Genomic DNA, 17,510 nt, shown 5'->3' on the forward strand with positions numbered 1-17,510 from the left:
ACATGGAGGTTGCTTATGTTGTTTTCTCAATTTTTATGTATGTTTGAAAACTTTTATAATAAAAATTATTCCTGCTTTGCCACTTACTTACTATCCTATGACCTTGGGCAAAGCCTTTAACCTTTTTATGTTCTGGTTTCCTCAAGAGCAAAAAAATAAAGATAACAAAGTTCATTTCTCATGGGCGTGCTGCATGGATTGAACACCATCTTGCGGGCACAGAGCTAGCACTCAATAGTTATAGATTATCATTAGTATTGTGTATGGATATAGGACCAGTAAAATCTTCCTGTCGCTTAACCTCTCAATGCTGGTTTATTTGAACCTCCTCCCCAATCCCCAAGTCAGCTTTGTCTTGTACTATGAAAAATGAAAACACACACAGGCCAACGCTAATGCTTCCTTCTAATTGAATATAGCTCTAATGACACATGTACTTTCCGATGATAGGAACCACTGAGAATTAGTCATTAAATAATGAGGGTAGGGAGAGGGGAAAAGTTTGGGAAGGAAAATATACCACAAACAATGTTTGCTGGTTAACACACTTTATATTTAACAAAATAATTTTTTAATAATATATTCTTTTACACATCAAATATTGTTGCTAGAATCCCCTTTTTACAGTTTAGAGTTTAGGTTTTTTTTTTTTTTCTCACTAGTTTTCAGGCACACCATTTTTCAAAGATTTTAGAAACTGAATCATTTTTAATAGGCATCAGCTGACGAAGAGGATGTTGATCCCTTATATAAACATAGCTGTAGTTTAAAGCCGAGAACCAAAGGTGGAGGAGAAACAAGAGGACAGAGGTGACAGTGTGGCTGCAAACAAAGCCTTCAAAAGGAAAACACAACAGATGAGACCAGCGCTCTGCTGTTCAGAGTTTGGAAAGAATTTCTCAGTAGAAGGAAGTTGTAAAATGTTCATCGGTTTATGAGAAACTCTGTCACAGTATAGGTTCATCTTTCCCTAAAGGAGGAAACATGGCAGAGCTACAAAATCTTAAAGGGAACAGCTCGTAGTGAAAAAATTAATCCAACAACGACAACAATAAAAATCCCTCTCTCTAGCTGGTAACAGAGGCCAATGAGCAGCCTGTTTTCTGCACAATCTCTGAAGAGAGTTTCTTGGTGGATGTTACACTCCATTCTAGTAAAGTCTTGCCGTGACTATCACTGTGCCAATACTTTGATGCAAAATTTCTCTACTTCAGCTTCCCAGCTGCGCTCTCTTTGTGTTTTCTAAAAAAGACATAGTAACTCCTTAATAATAGATAAGGTACTATGCTGCATGGCTCTATTAATGATATTTTCTGAGTTTCAAACCTTATTCCTGTCATTTATTATTATTATTATTACTTTCCAAGAGTGTGGATTTTTGAAGCTGGCAACAGGCAACCTCAGGGCAAAGAAAGCTCTATAATATGTCTCTGTCTAGACACAAGCTGAAGTGTGGAATGCCTATACTTCTTAGTGCAGACATAAATCATGCAGCATTATTCATGAATGATTCATGACTGTCTATACGGTGTATCCATGGTGGCAACTGAAAAGCACCAACCTTGCTGCAAATTGGTGTTCTAAGGGAAGGCAGCTGGATGTTCTTCCTCGGGATGGTGCCGGCATGGCTATTTGTATCATAACACAAGCACAGTGTACGTATAAGTGTCAGGTCCAACTCGTCAGCACATTAATTTTGGAAGTGACAACTCTTTCTTGATGACAGGAGATGCTTCCAGGGTGGAGAGGCTGACAATTTTAAATGAAAAACCAGTTGACAAGACTAGAGAAATATGTATCTTGAGGGTGGACCTATAGCACTAGAAGCATCATTATCTATGGAGAAGACTGACCCCTCGGGGCTGCTGTCTGTGCATGTCCTAAAGGGCTCAGAAGCTCACCAAAGCCACAGGTGCCGCCGAAGCTGGCCCAGCATCTCCCCCTAGTATAGAGTATACCACTCCATACTGACTATTCTAGACCACTGGTTCTTAACCAGGTGAAATTTGGCGCCCCTGCCCCCCACGTTAGGACATTGGCAATTTCTGGAGACATTCAGTTGTCACAGCTGGGATGTTCTTACTGGCACCCAGTGGATAGAGGCCAGAGATGCTACTTAACATCCTAAAAATGCACAGGACAGCCCACACCAAGTAATTATGTGGCCCCAAATGTTGATAGTACTAAGGTAGAGACATCCTGCTCTAGAATATGGCACTCCACAGGAGCTATGGCAAAGCCCAGGTTGGGGGAACAGAAAAAGAAAGAACATTGATAATGAAGACAACTTTAGAGTTTCTTCAAGGACCCTATCAGATTTGCGCCAGGGTTTTTAGGACAGGAGAGTGGAATAAGCGACTAACTATGCCATGTGGTTTCAGAATTGCTAATTTTGCACTTGAATTGAGATGGCATCAGATACCCTGTGTGTTTTATTTTTTCTGTTACTATACTAGCAGCATTACCAGGGCAACCTGGAGACTCTTCAAAGGTTCACTTTAATTGTTCAGTATCTAATATATACATTTTTAAAAATGTTCAACAAGTGGAATTGTATTGTGCAAGACTCACTCTACCCTAATCTTTAATTTAAATCAGCACTTGAGGTGGAAAGAGTGTCCTGAATCTGTGTTTTAGACGTAGGGCTGAGTGGTTGTTACTATAACATGGCAAACACAGTCCCGAGCCATAAAAACTGCCGATGTGCACTGCTGGCTTTCAGTCAAATCTGAACTCAAAAGCCAGAAATGTTCAGAAGGATTCAGATTCACAGTGGGGCTAGTCAGCCTGGTTCTGGTATTTATATTGCCTGGTGACAGGGAGGGTTTAGAGCGCTTTAGTTACAAACCAAACTCAAATCTAGCGTCATGAAAAGTCTGGTGATTAGTGCTACAATTTTAAGTATCTGTCTCTCTTTGGATTCTTTAGTCGAGCTCATGGTGTTCTTTACATATTAGTTTTTAATTGGCAGTTTCAAGGTTTTGTGTATGAAATGCGTGGTTTGTAAGCATTAAATCGTGAGCCCCCGCATAATAGAAAAACTAGCTGTTTCCCCATCCTGTCCAGCAATGAGTCAATCTATGCGTCCATCCCTCTTTTCTTAGTGTACAGGGCATGATCCACTCTAGGGGAGTGATTCGTTGGAGGCCCTTGTGCCCTCCTGGCAGGGAAGATCCTTCCCACAACACTCGTTTACCAAACTTTTTCTTGACACAACTCAAAACTTTACTGTGCAGTCCAATCTGGCCCTTTAGACTCTAAAGGTGAAAAAAAAAAAATACCAGAAGAGAAAAATGCCATACAGGATGTACGGAAGAGTAAAAATGTAGCAAACCAGGGGATGGTGAGCTGGCAGGTCAGAGGCTTCACCAGAGAAGGAGCCTGTGCAAGGCTATTTCTTTCTTTTTGTTCCAGAAATCCAGTCATCAAGTCACCATCAAGCATTGGTAAATACAAAAGCGGTTTAGATAGCTATATACTGTATATATTTTATATAGCAAGAGAGAGAGAAATTTCCTCTTAGTAAAATATTCACTTTTGTCAACCCTAAAAGGTTTTGCTGGTGACCCTGTTGTAGCTGGCAGGAGTTTGTTTTGTTTTGTGTTAAACATGTGCAGTGTAGAAGCCAGAGCATCCTCTCCTAAGAACTCATCATTGGTTGGAAGTTTGTCCTACACAGTCTGCTTGCCTTGGCATTCGCGTTTTGAACACTGAGCAGGTTTCCACCAGTCCCCGTTGTGACAGTGACAGATGTTACATTCATCCACTTTCACTTCAATGCCAGCTGGAATTATTGTAGTTCCTGCAAAGCAGTTTGGACCTGGAACACACAGATACATTGATTAGTTGATTAAATCTGGGAGGCTCCCTTTCTTTCTTACCGGCTACCCGCCCCAAAATCCAAGCCCCAAGCCATGAACCAGTAGGTCAGACTCCTCTAACAACTTATCATCAAGGAACTTTCTGGCCAGCCCTTTAAATTCAGACTTTCAACTCTATTATCTTTTGCACACAGCTCGTATTTTCCATGGATATCATGCATTTGAAAAAGACAGACAATGCTCAAAACATCTTGTCTGCTTACTGGGTACCTGCAATCTTCTAAATTAACAGTCTGTGGATTAAACTCTATTTGTTTTGTCTCTACAAAAGCTGCCAAAGTGTCCCTGAAACCCGTGGAGGACTGACAGTCTGTGTGCGATGACGGTATTGGTGGCCCGTCCTCTCCCTTCCTATGGTGGGCATGAGACAATAACCTCGCTCACGCCCCCGTTTCAGCACCTCCTCAGCCCAGTTCCTGGAATCCCAGCTTGTTTCTTGATAACAATGAATAATTCATGACCAGATGATTTATTCATGTCCCGAACAAGCTTTGTTAGAGGTTCATTTGATTTTTATAAATGGACTTCCTTTAATCTGCTGGCTATCTTTTTTTTTTTTTTTTTTTGTAAATGACCCAAATGGTTGGCTTTTGAAAGTCAGCAGGAATTTTATTTTACTTTTTCAGGTTCATGAAAGCTATTTTGAAAATGTCAGCTGTTCATTATAGATGGATACATTTAAAATTCACCAGTCTCAGTTTTTCACTTCTGTCTATCTTGCTCTCGCTCCTTTTTTCTTTACTTTGCATTTATGTATTTATTTATTTTTCTTGCATTTTTTTTCTTTTAACCTTCCCAATGTAGGGATGCCAGTATTCAGTGTTAGTTCATATTATTGTATTTTCCAAAATCAAATAGAAATTGCTTCCCAATGTGCAATGGATTACAGTGGGGTGGTAAAAATTGCTATTTCTTTGAAACAATTTAAGTCTCTGAAGTACACATTTGGGTAAAAAGAGAGAACACTGAGTTGTGTTTGCTAGTGATTTATTAATCCAGCCTTACTGGCCACTTGCCATAACCACTACAAAGTAACATGGCAGCGTATGTCAACATCAGTGCCCTACTTTCCCTTGTCTTACCCCTTGATAAGAATTTACAAGACTGTCTTTACCATCAAATAAATGAAATCTGGGGCTATTTGTAGTTCCACTTCATAACTGGAGTCTTACTTTTATAAAAATTGTAACTATTAAGTTACAGTGTATATTTATCAACACAAAACTATTTAATATGTTATGGCTTTAATTGTCCATTGTTTCAGAGCTCCCCGATTTCAGTTGTGCATACAATGGTGATTGTATTCCTATCTCTTTCTTCACTCTGTAGCACAAATACCTGGGGTGTGTGCCCAAGCTTGAAAAGCCATCAAGAATAGGAGGCATACATAAAGGGTCAACTCTTGACAATTCAACAGCTAGTGAGCTGTTTGCCTTCACCCAGGAGGGTGCTTCTCATTCTGATTACAAGCCACTCCTCATTCTAATTGCTGATTATTTAAGGATCATCATATTAATTCCGTAGGTTTTGGGATTCAAGTCATTATTTGATAGATTGGAATGCCCTTGGGACTACCCTTCCCTGGAAAAATTCAACACTAAACCATGAATATGTTCTGGACCCAGAACTGGGGGAGTCTTTAGAGAACTTGGCAAGGAGGTTTTTTCAGAAGGTAGTTGGTTCTCTCATGCTCACTGCTGTCAGCCCAGCCAGTTCTAGGCCAAACAAGGTCTCGGCAGGGCCAGGCAGGCTTCAGAAACTGAGCTAGAGGCGACTACCACCTGTTTGCCTGAAGTCAGTTCCCCGAGGCAACGGTTAGTCTCTCCACCCGCCCCCCTTCTAACCAAAGCTTTACACCCCATTTGTATACTTTTAATTTTTCAGATGGGAAAAGAAAAAACATTCTAAATGGCGATTTCAGAACAAAGAAGTCCCTGAAACAGAGTAGACATGCTGTTGGCTCACAGGAGGCTGGTTAATCTCAACGGCGCAAGAAGAGAAAAAGGCAGGCAAGAATCTTTGTGAGAAGAGATTTCTTACAAATCACTATGCGTATCCCAAAGGGATGTTTTACTCTGGTATTCATATCTGCCCCTTTCTATATATGTTGGTATCATACTATGATCAGTATGTATTTGATTAACCTCTATACATCATTTCAAAAGAATCATTTAGAATTTGCTGCACTCTCAGCTCAAGAAATATTAATTACTGTATATTGATTGACAGAACGCAAAGAAAGACCTGTGCAGGTGCCAGGACTAACCAAAGGCACTTCTGCAAATTGCGCAGTGAGCCCTCAGCTGTCTGCCTGATGGCCAGAGGTATTTTACAGAATCAAAAATTCCTGTTTGATCTCATTAGCTTTCCTAGTACAGTGAGTTTATTAGTGCCCTTCTGAGAATCTCAGGTGTAACTACAGCAAGTCTCAAGTTTGCTGTTAATAGTCTTATCTGCTTGAAAGTAATTTAGATAATTGTTAAACAGAACGGTTGGCACTATTTAAAAACTCTTCTGGTTGTAGCCCTTCTTCCTTAATAGTGGTGACAGTAAATGCTAGTCTGCCCTAATGGGTTCTTTCCATGGGAACGCTAGCCTTCTATCTTCTCTCTTCCTTTTATGTGGGAGCTGCTTTCTTTTTGTCTTGGTCTCTGTGAAGGAATAAGTTGCTTAGATGAGGGAACTCCATGGCAAAGCAATGTATTTGAATGCAGAGGATTTGGAGAGACTCCAGAGGGGAGTAACGAAAATGATTAAACTGAAGCCTGGCAAATAGGACCTCTGAGACAAGGTTAAAGGGATTGGAATTATTTAATCTAGAAAGAGAAGGTGGAGGAATAACTCAATAACTCTCAAAGAATGAAAGCTTCTTATATGAAAAACGGTGACCAACTGTTCTCTCTTTCTTCTGGGGCCTAGAATATGAGGAAGTGGAGATAAATCCATTCTCAATGAATTGAACACACACACAGATTCCTCAGAGGAGTAAGAATTGAATGTGGCAGTTGCCAACAATGTGGTGAGATCTTCTCTCTTAGACATTTTTTTTTTTTTTCTCTTAGACATCTTTAAGAATACAGAAAGTCTTCCAGGCATGGTGGTTTACACCTGTGTTTCCAGCCACTTGGAAGACTGAGGAAGAAGGATCACTTAAACCCAAGAGTCTGAAGCTGCAGTGAGCTATGATGGCACCTGCAGATAGCCACTACACTCCAGCCTGGGCAACACAGCAAGACTCCATTTTCAAAAAAAACAATAGGAGATCTTATCTGTCAGGCATGATTTAAATCATCAGCTCCTTGAAGACAGGAACTGAATATCTGCTGCTTCTTATGGTCCAGGCCTAATACTGTGTCTGGCAAATATTAAGAATTCAGAAAATATTTGTTTAACTGAAAAAAATAGTATGAACTAGCTAGTTATATATTGGAAGCAAACTTATTTCCTGGATTTATAGATCAGGCCTTATCTACACATCAGGCCTAGTTCTAATAATATAGGTATAGAAATATTTGCTAATGAATGAAAACATATGGTGATAATTTCTTGAGCACTTACTTCATGCCAGGAATTTGTCTCATTTAATCTTTACAAAAAACCATATAATGCAAACATTCTTACCCTCAGGACACTGAGCCTCTAATAAAAATTAACTTGCCTGAAATCACATATCCTGGAAGTAGCATTGATGGGATATGAATTCAAATCTCCCTGAACTATAGGATGCTTCTAATTGCCTAGGAAATGAGGCACGTATCTAGGAGGGTACTGCTGTGTTCCTTTGCTCAGATCCTGAGCTTCTGATCAGAATTCAGAAGTTCAATTGATTGTTGTATTGATGATGCTTACTGAGGTAAGAAATTTGATGTGGTCAGAAAAAGGTGAGACTTTTTCTACAGGTCTTTATCAGAGTTACTGGTTTTATATTGTGTACTCATATAGTCTCCAAGAAAAATAATTTATTTAAACACTACAGGAAATGTCCTATGGAGAAGATGCTTGGGCAGCGAGGCTTCCTTTTGGCATCAATGATGTTCTTACTGGTACTGGATGTGCACTAACCAAGAAGCAGAATGAAAGTGGCCTTTGACTCAGGAAATCTTGTTCAGGTTGAGGTTCTGTGATTGATTATCCATGCTCTGTAACCCAAATACAAATGGGCACCTATGTGGTCTAGTCTCAGAAAGGATTAATATTTTTGAAAATGTGACAAAAATGAGAAATTCAATTATTTACTGGGAGTTGGAGCTAGGAGGGAAGAGGGAAAGGTAGAAACACTCATACATGAAAGCATTTTTTTTTGCATGAAATGCATGAATAGTTTTTCCTATTATTTTGTACTTCTCTGAGCATTTATTTTGTACATCTACAAAGTAAAAACTGGTGTGCAAACTTTTTTTCCCCACAATAGAAATAATTCAAAAAATCTCATAAGGAAGAGCAATATATGAAATATATAAAAACAGAGCTGTTCTTGAGAGGTGGCTGTAGGGAGCCCGGAGCTCTATCTTTTCAGCAGCATTTTCTCCCATTTTCCATTTCAACTTCCCCAAGGAAGACCATAAGGTACCTGCATAGAATATCTAGTGATCAGAGAAAAAGCATTTGGAATGACCTCCTCCAGCTTCAATATTCCAGGATTCTAATAAATCAGCAGAAAATTTAAGAGTCTCTGTCATATTTGTGCTATTAAGAACTGAGCAGCTGCTGAAGTTTTTTTTTTCTTGTTAAGCTCTGAAATTTCCCTCATAAAAGGGTCCATAAAAACTACATGGAAAAGGAAGTTGACAGCCACTATGATCACATCTCCTACAGATTCATGTTTGCTTATGATGTTAAACATCATATGATTGCATTAAGGAATGAGTAGATAACCTGAAATAAGTGTTCTGGAGGAGACAATCAAAGAGCTGGAGTTGCATGTGTGTGTGGTGGGGGAGGAGGGGTAAGATCCATTGAGGGGGTGGAAAAGGCTAATGGGGTTGGAGTGATGAGTGTAATATAGTAAGATGGGGTCAGTAAAGTGGCTAGGAAAAGAAGTTGGGGCAGTGGTATGCTGGAGCCAGTGCCCATACTGGCTTGTAAGAGCAAGCTGTTAAATATTCAGTAATCTCGTACCCTCATTGACATTATTTTGATAACTTAAAATTGGACATGGGTGTGTATTTAGGCCACCAACAGAAAATGCTACAAATCAGGGTTTTAACACACCTCCCCCAACCCTGCCACCTTAACTCACTGTTGTCAAGCTCATTGTTAAACATTTCTGAGCATATCACTAGGTTAGGCCTCAAGATTCTGGGCTTTTGTGACTATGTTAAAAATTTTAGTCTTTATTCTAAAGCAGTGGGAAAGGATTGAAATATTTTTTGTAGGTCTGTGTGCATGTGTGTGTGTGTGTGTTACCACGAAGTGAAGACATGGATTTCATAAACCACACCAGTGTCCCTATGTCATTGATCCACACCCATGGATGAAAGAGACAGGACCTGCCTCGATGGATGTAGGACTTTTGAGGTTGCAGACAAAGACTAGAACCCTCACAGCCGCTGTGTCAGGGTAAGTAAAACGCATTCCTTTCTCTTTTGCTTTGAGGCACTGAAGATATCTGCTAAAATGCTGGGGTAATATTAAATTAGTGTCAGCAATTAACACATTGGCTTGAATTAATTGATCAGATTATCCCTCTAGAAAGTTAAGTCCTAAGGGAAAAGGAAATGTGCAATTTGATCTGGAGGAGGGAGAAGGGAAAAGTGATGGAGAGTGGAGGTACTTTCTAGGAGGACAGCTTAGTCCCTTAAGGGACCAGGATCTGATTGAGATACTGGCTGCTGGGGGAGAGGAGGATCCTGTCAGTCGGCAAAACCAACCCTGGATAATGTAAGCAGAGAATGCACTTATTAAAGGAAGTTGTATCCAGAGAATATCTAGAATAGCCAAGAGAACCAGGCTTGGAGGTAACACAATCAGGACCAAGGGCCAAAATCATGCCACAGGGCTGGTCCTGTGAAGATGCTCCTTGGGCACAGATACAACAGCTTACCCCATCAATATCACCAATGTAGGCCCCCAGATGCTGCTGCTAGAACCATCGGTACAGGTGCCTCTCATACCAGCCTTGCCAGAATGGGGTGTGTGGTCCCATGCTTCTTGGAAGTATAATACTAACTTGCAATTCAAAGTCTGAAGCAGGTATGTCTGGTGACAGCCTAGTTGAGTGCCGGCCCCTTAGCTGCAAGGAAGGTTGGAACAGGAGCACCTGGCACACAGACGCAGCTTTTCTAGGGGAAAGGCAGCTTTCTCCATACAAAGGGATTTCCTCAATCATAAAAAAGAGATCATTGTTCGTATCAGATGCTAAGTGGGGTGGGACAGGGGCTAATGAGGGCAAATTTCATCTGCTTCCATCTTTTTTCTGGAGCTGGCTGCCAGTACACTTGTCTAGCAGGCAGGCACTATTTAATAACATAAATATTCACTCAAAACGAGGCTGCCAGGAGCGCTAGGGATGCAGCCATGAGTAAGACAGTTTCTGCCTTCAGGGAGTTGACATTCTAATGGGATAAATCAGGCAAAAAGCACAAAAAACCATTTAACAGGATAGTTTCAAGTTAAACAAGACAAGGTAGTCAAATGCCTAGACCCACAGCAGGGAAATATTTAATAGTTTATAGAACATGTTTGCATATGTTTTCTTATATAAAAATAATATTCACCACAATGCTGTAAAGTGGTTATCGTGAGTGCCACTTCAGAAGTGAGGAAAGGAAAGCTCAGAGAAATTAAAGGACTTGATAAAAGGCAGAAAACTCAGCAATGGGAGAGCTTAAATTTCAGCCCTCACACTCTGACCCCAGCTTGACAACTTTCCTTGAGGAGAGCGTTTCTTTATGTGGACCATTATTTACTCAGAATGTTGGTCATAATGGCATGTCCTCCTCTTCCTGATCCAGTTTTTTCTCATGAGGAGCTCAGATGAAACCCAGATCCCGTTAACAACATTCAATTCAGTTAACAGTTTAAAAATTCCTTTTAAGAGCTTTTCATGCATGACCTAATTTTCTTCTCTCTATTATTGTTTTGCAGGTAAGACAAGAAGACATAGACATGTCAAGCGACTTTCCCAAAGTCACACAGCTAATAAGTGATTGAGCTGGGAAACAGAGCCATTCTCTCCATGCTTCACCCCAGCTGTCAATCCTTCTGTCAGTAGGAGCGACTTTTAATTTCCTCCAAGCATTGATAGCACCTGGGATGACGTGGCTGTAGTAGAGGTAAAAGGCCACGGTACTGAACTTCCTGTTGTGCATTGCAGGTGAAGGGGTGAATGGGTCAGTGGATGAATGGGAAGGGGAATTTCTGGCTACATGTGCGGCAGAGAAATGGCCTCTGGAGCAGCTCTATCCAACCTCTCCCCAGTAACTGCAGAGCAGGATTTGCTCCACAAAGCTCATATGGTTGAGAAGCCAGCGTGGCTGTAGCTATCATCTTGGAAGGCAGCCAGGTCTGCATGGAGCTATTTGCGGTAGAAGATGTCCTGTCCTTGTTGCTTGTCAACCCAGACCCTCTTTAAAGCCGAGCCTACTACTTCCCAAAGACTAGGAAAGCCAGGTAGGTCATGACCACTTTATAGACATTTTATGATTATATATATAATAAATTAGTATGGCATCTCTGAAAATCTTCCTTCTGACAACAACCTCATATTGCTTAATGGTCCTCTCTTGAGTATTGCAATTTCTGGCTTTGATTTGAAAATGTATCATTGACACTTGGTGTCTTTTAGAAATTGGTTATAAATGATCTTCCTGCTGCATAAATGAGGCCGATTCCTATTGTGTAAAGCTATAAACATCCTATATTTATTTGGCAAAGAACCTAAATCATTGTTTCAGCAAATAGTAGGCTCATAGCCCTCAGTCTGTGGTTGAATTGGATTGGATTATGCTCTTTCTTTTAACTGATTCTAATTCTCTGCTTCATGAGGTATGATCAATGTTGTGCTATGGAAAAGCAAATAGGATTTTTGATCAGGTATGCCCATTTTCAACTATCAAAATCTTGGAAAAATGTTTCTTAAAAAACCAGTCATTAGAGCTGATTGCAGTTAAAATTGAACTAAGTGCCTTAAACCTTCCTGGTAAAATGCTCTGATGGCCTTCTTAGGCCTGAGCGGAGAGCAGTGATGAAGTTCTAATCGCTGAAGAAAACCTGCAGACCGGAGAATGGAGTGTTTCCACCTGGTTTTAGTCACTCCTCCCTGTGTTACTTTCGAACCCTTTTTATTAAACCTAGAAACAAAAAGCTTCCTTAGATTAAGGTGGCAAGATTCAGGAAATATTGTTTTCTCTGAGGCTGCCCTAAAGGTGCTTGTTAATCATTTTATTTGAAAATTCAATATTGCTGAGCTCCCACACACATTTCAGTCTGAGAGCTCCAGAGAGTTTTCTGGCCCTTAAGTATGTAAGATTTATAGCCCGGTGTTCCAATTAAGTAAAATGCAAGGGCTGGAGCGAAGAGAAGAAGGACGCGGTCAAGCTACACAATAGAAATAAAGGTTAGCCGCTCTTTTTCTGATTTCAGGAATATCTGGCTCTGAGAATCTGGCATAGTTCAGGTTCTATGTCGACTGGCCATATCTGTCTAGTCTCACCTTCAGAAGGTGGTCAGAAAATGACGTGGTTTTCCATTGTATAAACCACTCAATCTGCTTAGTTATTGGTATGAATGATGGAATAATGTCAGCTAAATTTTCCAAGCTGAAATAAGACTGACCTCATCTTGTTAGAGCTTTGAATGGTTTTCAAATCATTGTTGCGTTTCTTCTCAGCAATTCTAAAGGTGGGTTGAGTCAGTCTTGCCATAGTCATTTTAAAGCTGAGAACACTGAGGTTCAAAGAGACAGGGAAGAGATTAGGACCCTGGAGTCAGACTGTCCACGTTTCAATCCTGCTTTTGCCATTTACTGGCTGAGTGAATTCAATGTCCTCAGTCATAAAGTGGGAATAATAATGAAATAACAAGAAAACCTATTTTATGGAGGTTTTAAAGGAGAAAATGAATTAAATTAAAACCCTTAACAACAGTATCTGTCACATAGGAAAGCTCAATATATGCCAGATGTTGCTATTTATCATTCTAATTTTTGTTGTTATCAAGTCACAGTCTATACTACTTTGGGTAGGATATGGAGTTCAGGTCCTTTGATTTATAATCTAATATTTAAAAAAAAATTTTTTTTAAACATCAATGAAGAAATCAATCTTGTTAGCATCAACTAATATTTTTACAAAGTGAGTGGACATACAGCAGTAAAATCTTTTATATGTAGATTCCTTCGGGCTGTTTACCAGGAAGCCAGACAAACGAAGAGAACACCTGAACAGAGATGGTTGCATTGGGGAGGGTTAGGGGAAATACGCTGATCTGTACCAGTTGTTGGCTGAGGAGGGATTCATTAGGAAAATCATTTAAAATGGTTTGTTGAGACTGCTAATGGTAAGCACTTTCATTTGTTGGCAATATAGGGCCCCAGCTATGATGGGGGAAAGTCCAAGTTAAAGGCTAACAAAGAGGTTGCAAACTAAATACAAGAGAGCCGGCAAAGATATCTATTTAAATATCTATATTTCTATCTATTTATATGGAGAGTGTTTCTTTTCTTTTTTTTTTTTTTGCAGCTTTTCTCTTAAGTGCTTAAAAAAATCGGGATAAAATGTGAATGCCCACCCAAAACAGAAATATTGAATAGATTATGGTATCCTACTCCATAGACTTTTCTGCAGTCATTAAAAAGAATGACTTACAACGTCCAGATGATTGCAAGGGTTTTCATGAGTTATTATTGAATAAGAAAGCAATTATGCAGGGAAGTGAGTACAATATGATCTTATTTTAGTGAAACAAATGTAGAGAAACTTGGGTGTATATTTTTAGAGGATTATATGAGGATGGAGGAAAAACAAACAAGCACAAACACTATGTTGGTAACACAGATTGTCTTGCTAGAGAAAGGGGTTGCTGATGAGGGAAGAGATGAGTAGGATAAAGGGGCAGGAGAAAAAATAAGTTAAAACAAACTGCACCAAAATAAGACATCATGGCATGTTTATATTTGGTCCTATGCATAAAAATAAAGAAATAAATTCTGATATTGACAGGCAATTTAAAATCAATATGTACACTTAATGACATACTGGGTCCTTTTTTTTTTCTTGAAATCTTTTATTAGATTAATAATGCATCTGGCAATCAGGCACATCTTAGAACTGAGGAAATGTGGTGAAAGTCATAGTAAAGGGCAGACTGCACAGAACCCTCCACGCTCTAGTGTCCTTGACTCTAAAGTTCTAGGGCTGTACCATCCATTACAGCAGATACCAGCACGTGTGGCTGTGGAGCTGCATGTGGCTGGTCCAAGGTGAGATGTGCTGAAGTGTAAAAAATATATATCAGATTTCAAAGACTTAGTGTGTCTTTGAACGTAAAAAAAGAATATAAAATGACTCATTAATATTTTTATGTCAATTACATGTTGAATAAACATATTTTTGATATATTGGGTTAAATAAAATATATAACTTAATCTTTTAAATTTCAAAATATCAAGGAGGTACACATATTTTTGTTACATGAACAACTTTTATAATGTTTAAGTCAGAGCATTTGGAATGAAAAAAGAGCCCAAATAGAAAATAATACAAACAAACAAAAACAAAAAAGGTCCTAAATAGCCAAAGCAATCTTAAGAAAAAAAGAAAAAATCTGGAGGCATCACATTACTAGACTTCAAATTATACTACAAGGCTATAGCAACCAAAACAGCATGGTACTGGTATAAAACTAGAGACACAGACATAGAACAGAATAGAGAACTCAGAAATAAATCATCTACCTAAAACCAACTGATGTTTGACAAAGCAGACCACAACATACAGTAGAGAAAGAAAGCCCTATTCAATAAATGGTACTGGGAAAACTGGATAGCCACATGCAGAACAAAATAGGACCCTTAACTCTCACTATATAGAAAAATTAATTCAAGATGGATAAAAGACTTAAATATAAGGCATGAAACCATAAAAATTCTAGAAGAAAATGTAGGAAAAAGTCTTCTAGATATTGGCCTAGGCAAAGAATTTATAACTTAGACCCCAAAGGCAAATACAACAATAAAAATAAATGAATGGGAATTGATTAAATTAAAAAGCTTCAGCATAGCCAAGGAAATACTCAACAGAGCAAACAGACAACCTACAGAGTGGGAGAAAATATTTGCAAGCTATGCATCCAATAAAGGATGAATACTAGAATCTAGGAAGAACTCAAGCAAACCAGCAAGAAAAAATCAAACAACTCCATTAAAAAGTAGACAAGAGACATGAACAGAAGCTTTTCCAAAAAAGATAGGCCACCAAAAAACATATGAAAAAATGCTCAACATCACTAATCATCAGGGAAATGCAAATTAAAACTACAATGAGATACCACCTTCCCTCTGCCAGAATGGCCATTATAAAAAGTCAAAAAACAATAGATGCTAGAATGGATGCAGAGAAACAGGAATGCTTATATATTGTTGGTGGGACTGCAAATTAGTAAAACCTCTATGGAAAACAGTATGGAGATGTCTCAAAGAAATAAATATAGACTTACTATTTGATACAGACTTATGATTAGACACAACACTCACTACTGGGTAGCAACCCAAAGGAAAAGAAATCATTTTATCAAGAAGATACCTGCACTTGAATGTTTATTGCAGCATAATTTACAATTGCAAAGATGTGGAATCAATCCAAGTGCCCATCCATTCATGAGTGGATTAAGAAAATGTGGTATATATATATACCATGGAGTACTACTCAGCCATAAAAAGGAGTGAAATGTCTTTTGAAGCAAGTTGGATGGAACTGGAGGACATTACCCTAAGCAAAGTACCTCAGGAATGGAAATCCAAACACCACACATACTCTCTAATAATTGGGAGCTAATCAATGGGCACATACAGATACAAAGAGATGGAAATCAAGAAGTGGGGAAGGGAGGAGGTATAAAAACTTACCTGTTGGGTACAATGAACATTTTTAGGTGATGAGCACAGTAAAAGCTCTGACTTTTGTGTAGTGTAAAGTTATTTTTTCTAAATCTGTGAAATGTGACACTGGTATTTTGATGGGGATTGCTTTCAATCTGTAAATCACTTTGGGCTATATGGACATTTTAACAATGCTGATTCTACCAATCCATGAGCACAAGATATTTTTCATTTGTTTGTGTCATTTGTGATTTGTTTCCTCAGTGTTTTGTAGTTCTCCTTGTAGAAATCTTTCAGCTCCTTGGTTAAGTATATTCCTAGGTATTTTATTTTCTTTGTAGCTATTGTGAATGGTATTGATTCTTTGACTTGACTCTGCTTGATTGTTATTAGTATTAATATATAGAAAAACTACTGATGTATCTACATTGATTTTGTACCCTGATACTTTGCTGCATTTATTTATTAAATCAAGGAGTCTTTTGGTGGAGTTTTTAGAATTCTCTAAATACAAGATCATATCATCAGCAAAAAGCGATAATTTAACCTCTTCTTTCCCAATCTGAATACTCTTTATTTCTTTGTCTTGCCTGATTACTCTGGCTAGGACTTCCAGTACTATGTTGAATAGAAGTGGTGATGGTGGGCATCCTTGTCTTGTTCCAGTTCATAGGGTGAATGCTTTCAACTTTTCCCCACTCAGTATGATGTTGGCTGTGGGTTTGTGATATATGTCTTTTATTATTTTGAGATATATTCTTCCTATGATTAGTTTGTGGAGAGTTTTTATCATGAAAGTGTGCTGGATTTTTTCAAGTGCTTTTTCTGCATATATTGAGAGGATAATATGGTTTTTGTTTTTGCTTCTGTGTATGTGGTGAATCATGTTTATTGATTTTCATATGTTCAACCATCCTTGCAACCTTGGGATGAAACTCACTTGATCATGGTGAATTATCTTTTTGATGTGCTGCTGAATTCTGTTTTCTGGTATTTTATTGAGGATTTTTGCATCTGTGTTCATAAGGAATATTGGTCTGTAGTTTTCTTTTTTTTGTTGTGTTGTTTCCTGGCTTTGGTATCAAGGTGATACGGGCTTCACAGAATGAGTTAAAGAATACCTTAATGTTATGGAATAATTTCTGTAGGATAGGTACCAGTTCTTCTTTGAAGGTCTGGTAGAATTCAGCTGTGAATCCATCTGGTCTGAGGCTTTTTTTTATTGGGAGATTTTTAATTATTGTTTCAATCTCACTGCTTGCTATTATTCTGTTCAGGACTTTTATTTCTTCCTGATTGAGGCATGGGGAGGTTGTTTGTTTCCAGGAATTTATCCATTTCCTCTACATTTTCTAGTTTGTGTGTATAGTGGTTTCTGTAGTATTCACAGGTTATATCTTGTATTTCTGTGTCATCAATTGTAATGTCTCCTTGTTCATTTCTAATTGAGCTTATATGAGTCGTTTCTCTTCTATTTCTGTTAATTTGGTTATTGCTCTATAGATTTTGTTTATCTTTTCAAAGAACCAACTTTTTGTTTCATTGATCCTCTGTATTTTTTGTTTATTTTCATTTTGTTTAGTTCTGCTCTG

At 38.6% G+C, this 17,510-nt stretch overlaps 1 protein-coding gene across 2 annotated transcripts in view; it reads right to left on the minus strand.

Annotated features, from left to right (window-relative positions):
• Positions 1-531: 531 nt before the first annotated feature.
• The window catches only part of VWC2L (von Willebrand factor C domain containing 2 like), a 164,340-nt gene continuing 147,361 nt past the window's right edge, over positions 532-17,510 (minus strand). For both annotated transcript variants that reach the window (XM_045558911.1, XM_045558910.1), the window contains one exon: positions 532-3,820. In XM_045558911.1, coding sequence (XP_045414867.1) covers positions 3,791-3,820 — 30 coding nt within the window. In that variant the 3' untranslated portion in view covers positions 532-3,790. The remainder of the gene's footprint in view (positions 3,821-17,510) is intronic.

The sequence above is a fragment of the Lemur catta genome, chromosome 8 (assembly GCF_020740605.2).
Source record: "Lemur catta isolate mLemCat1 chromosome 8, mLemCat1.pri, whole genome shotgun sequence".
In the NCBI taxonomy this organism is placed as follows: Eukaryota; Metazoa; Chordata; class Mammalia; order Primates; family Lemuridae; genus Lemur; species Lemur catta.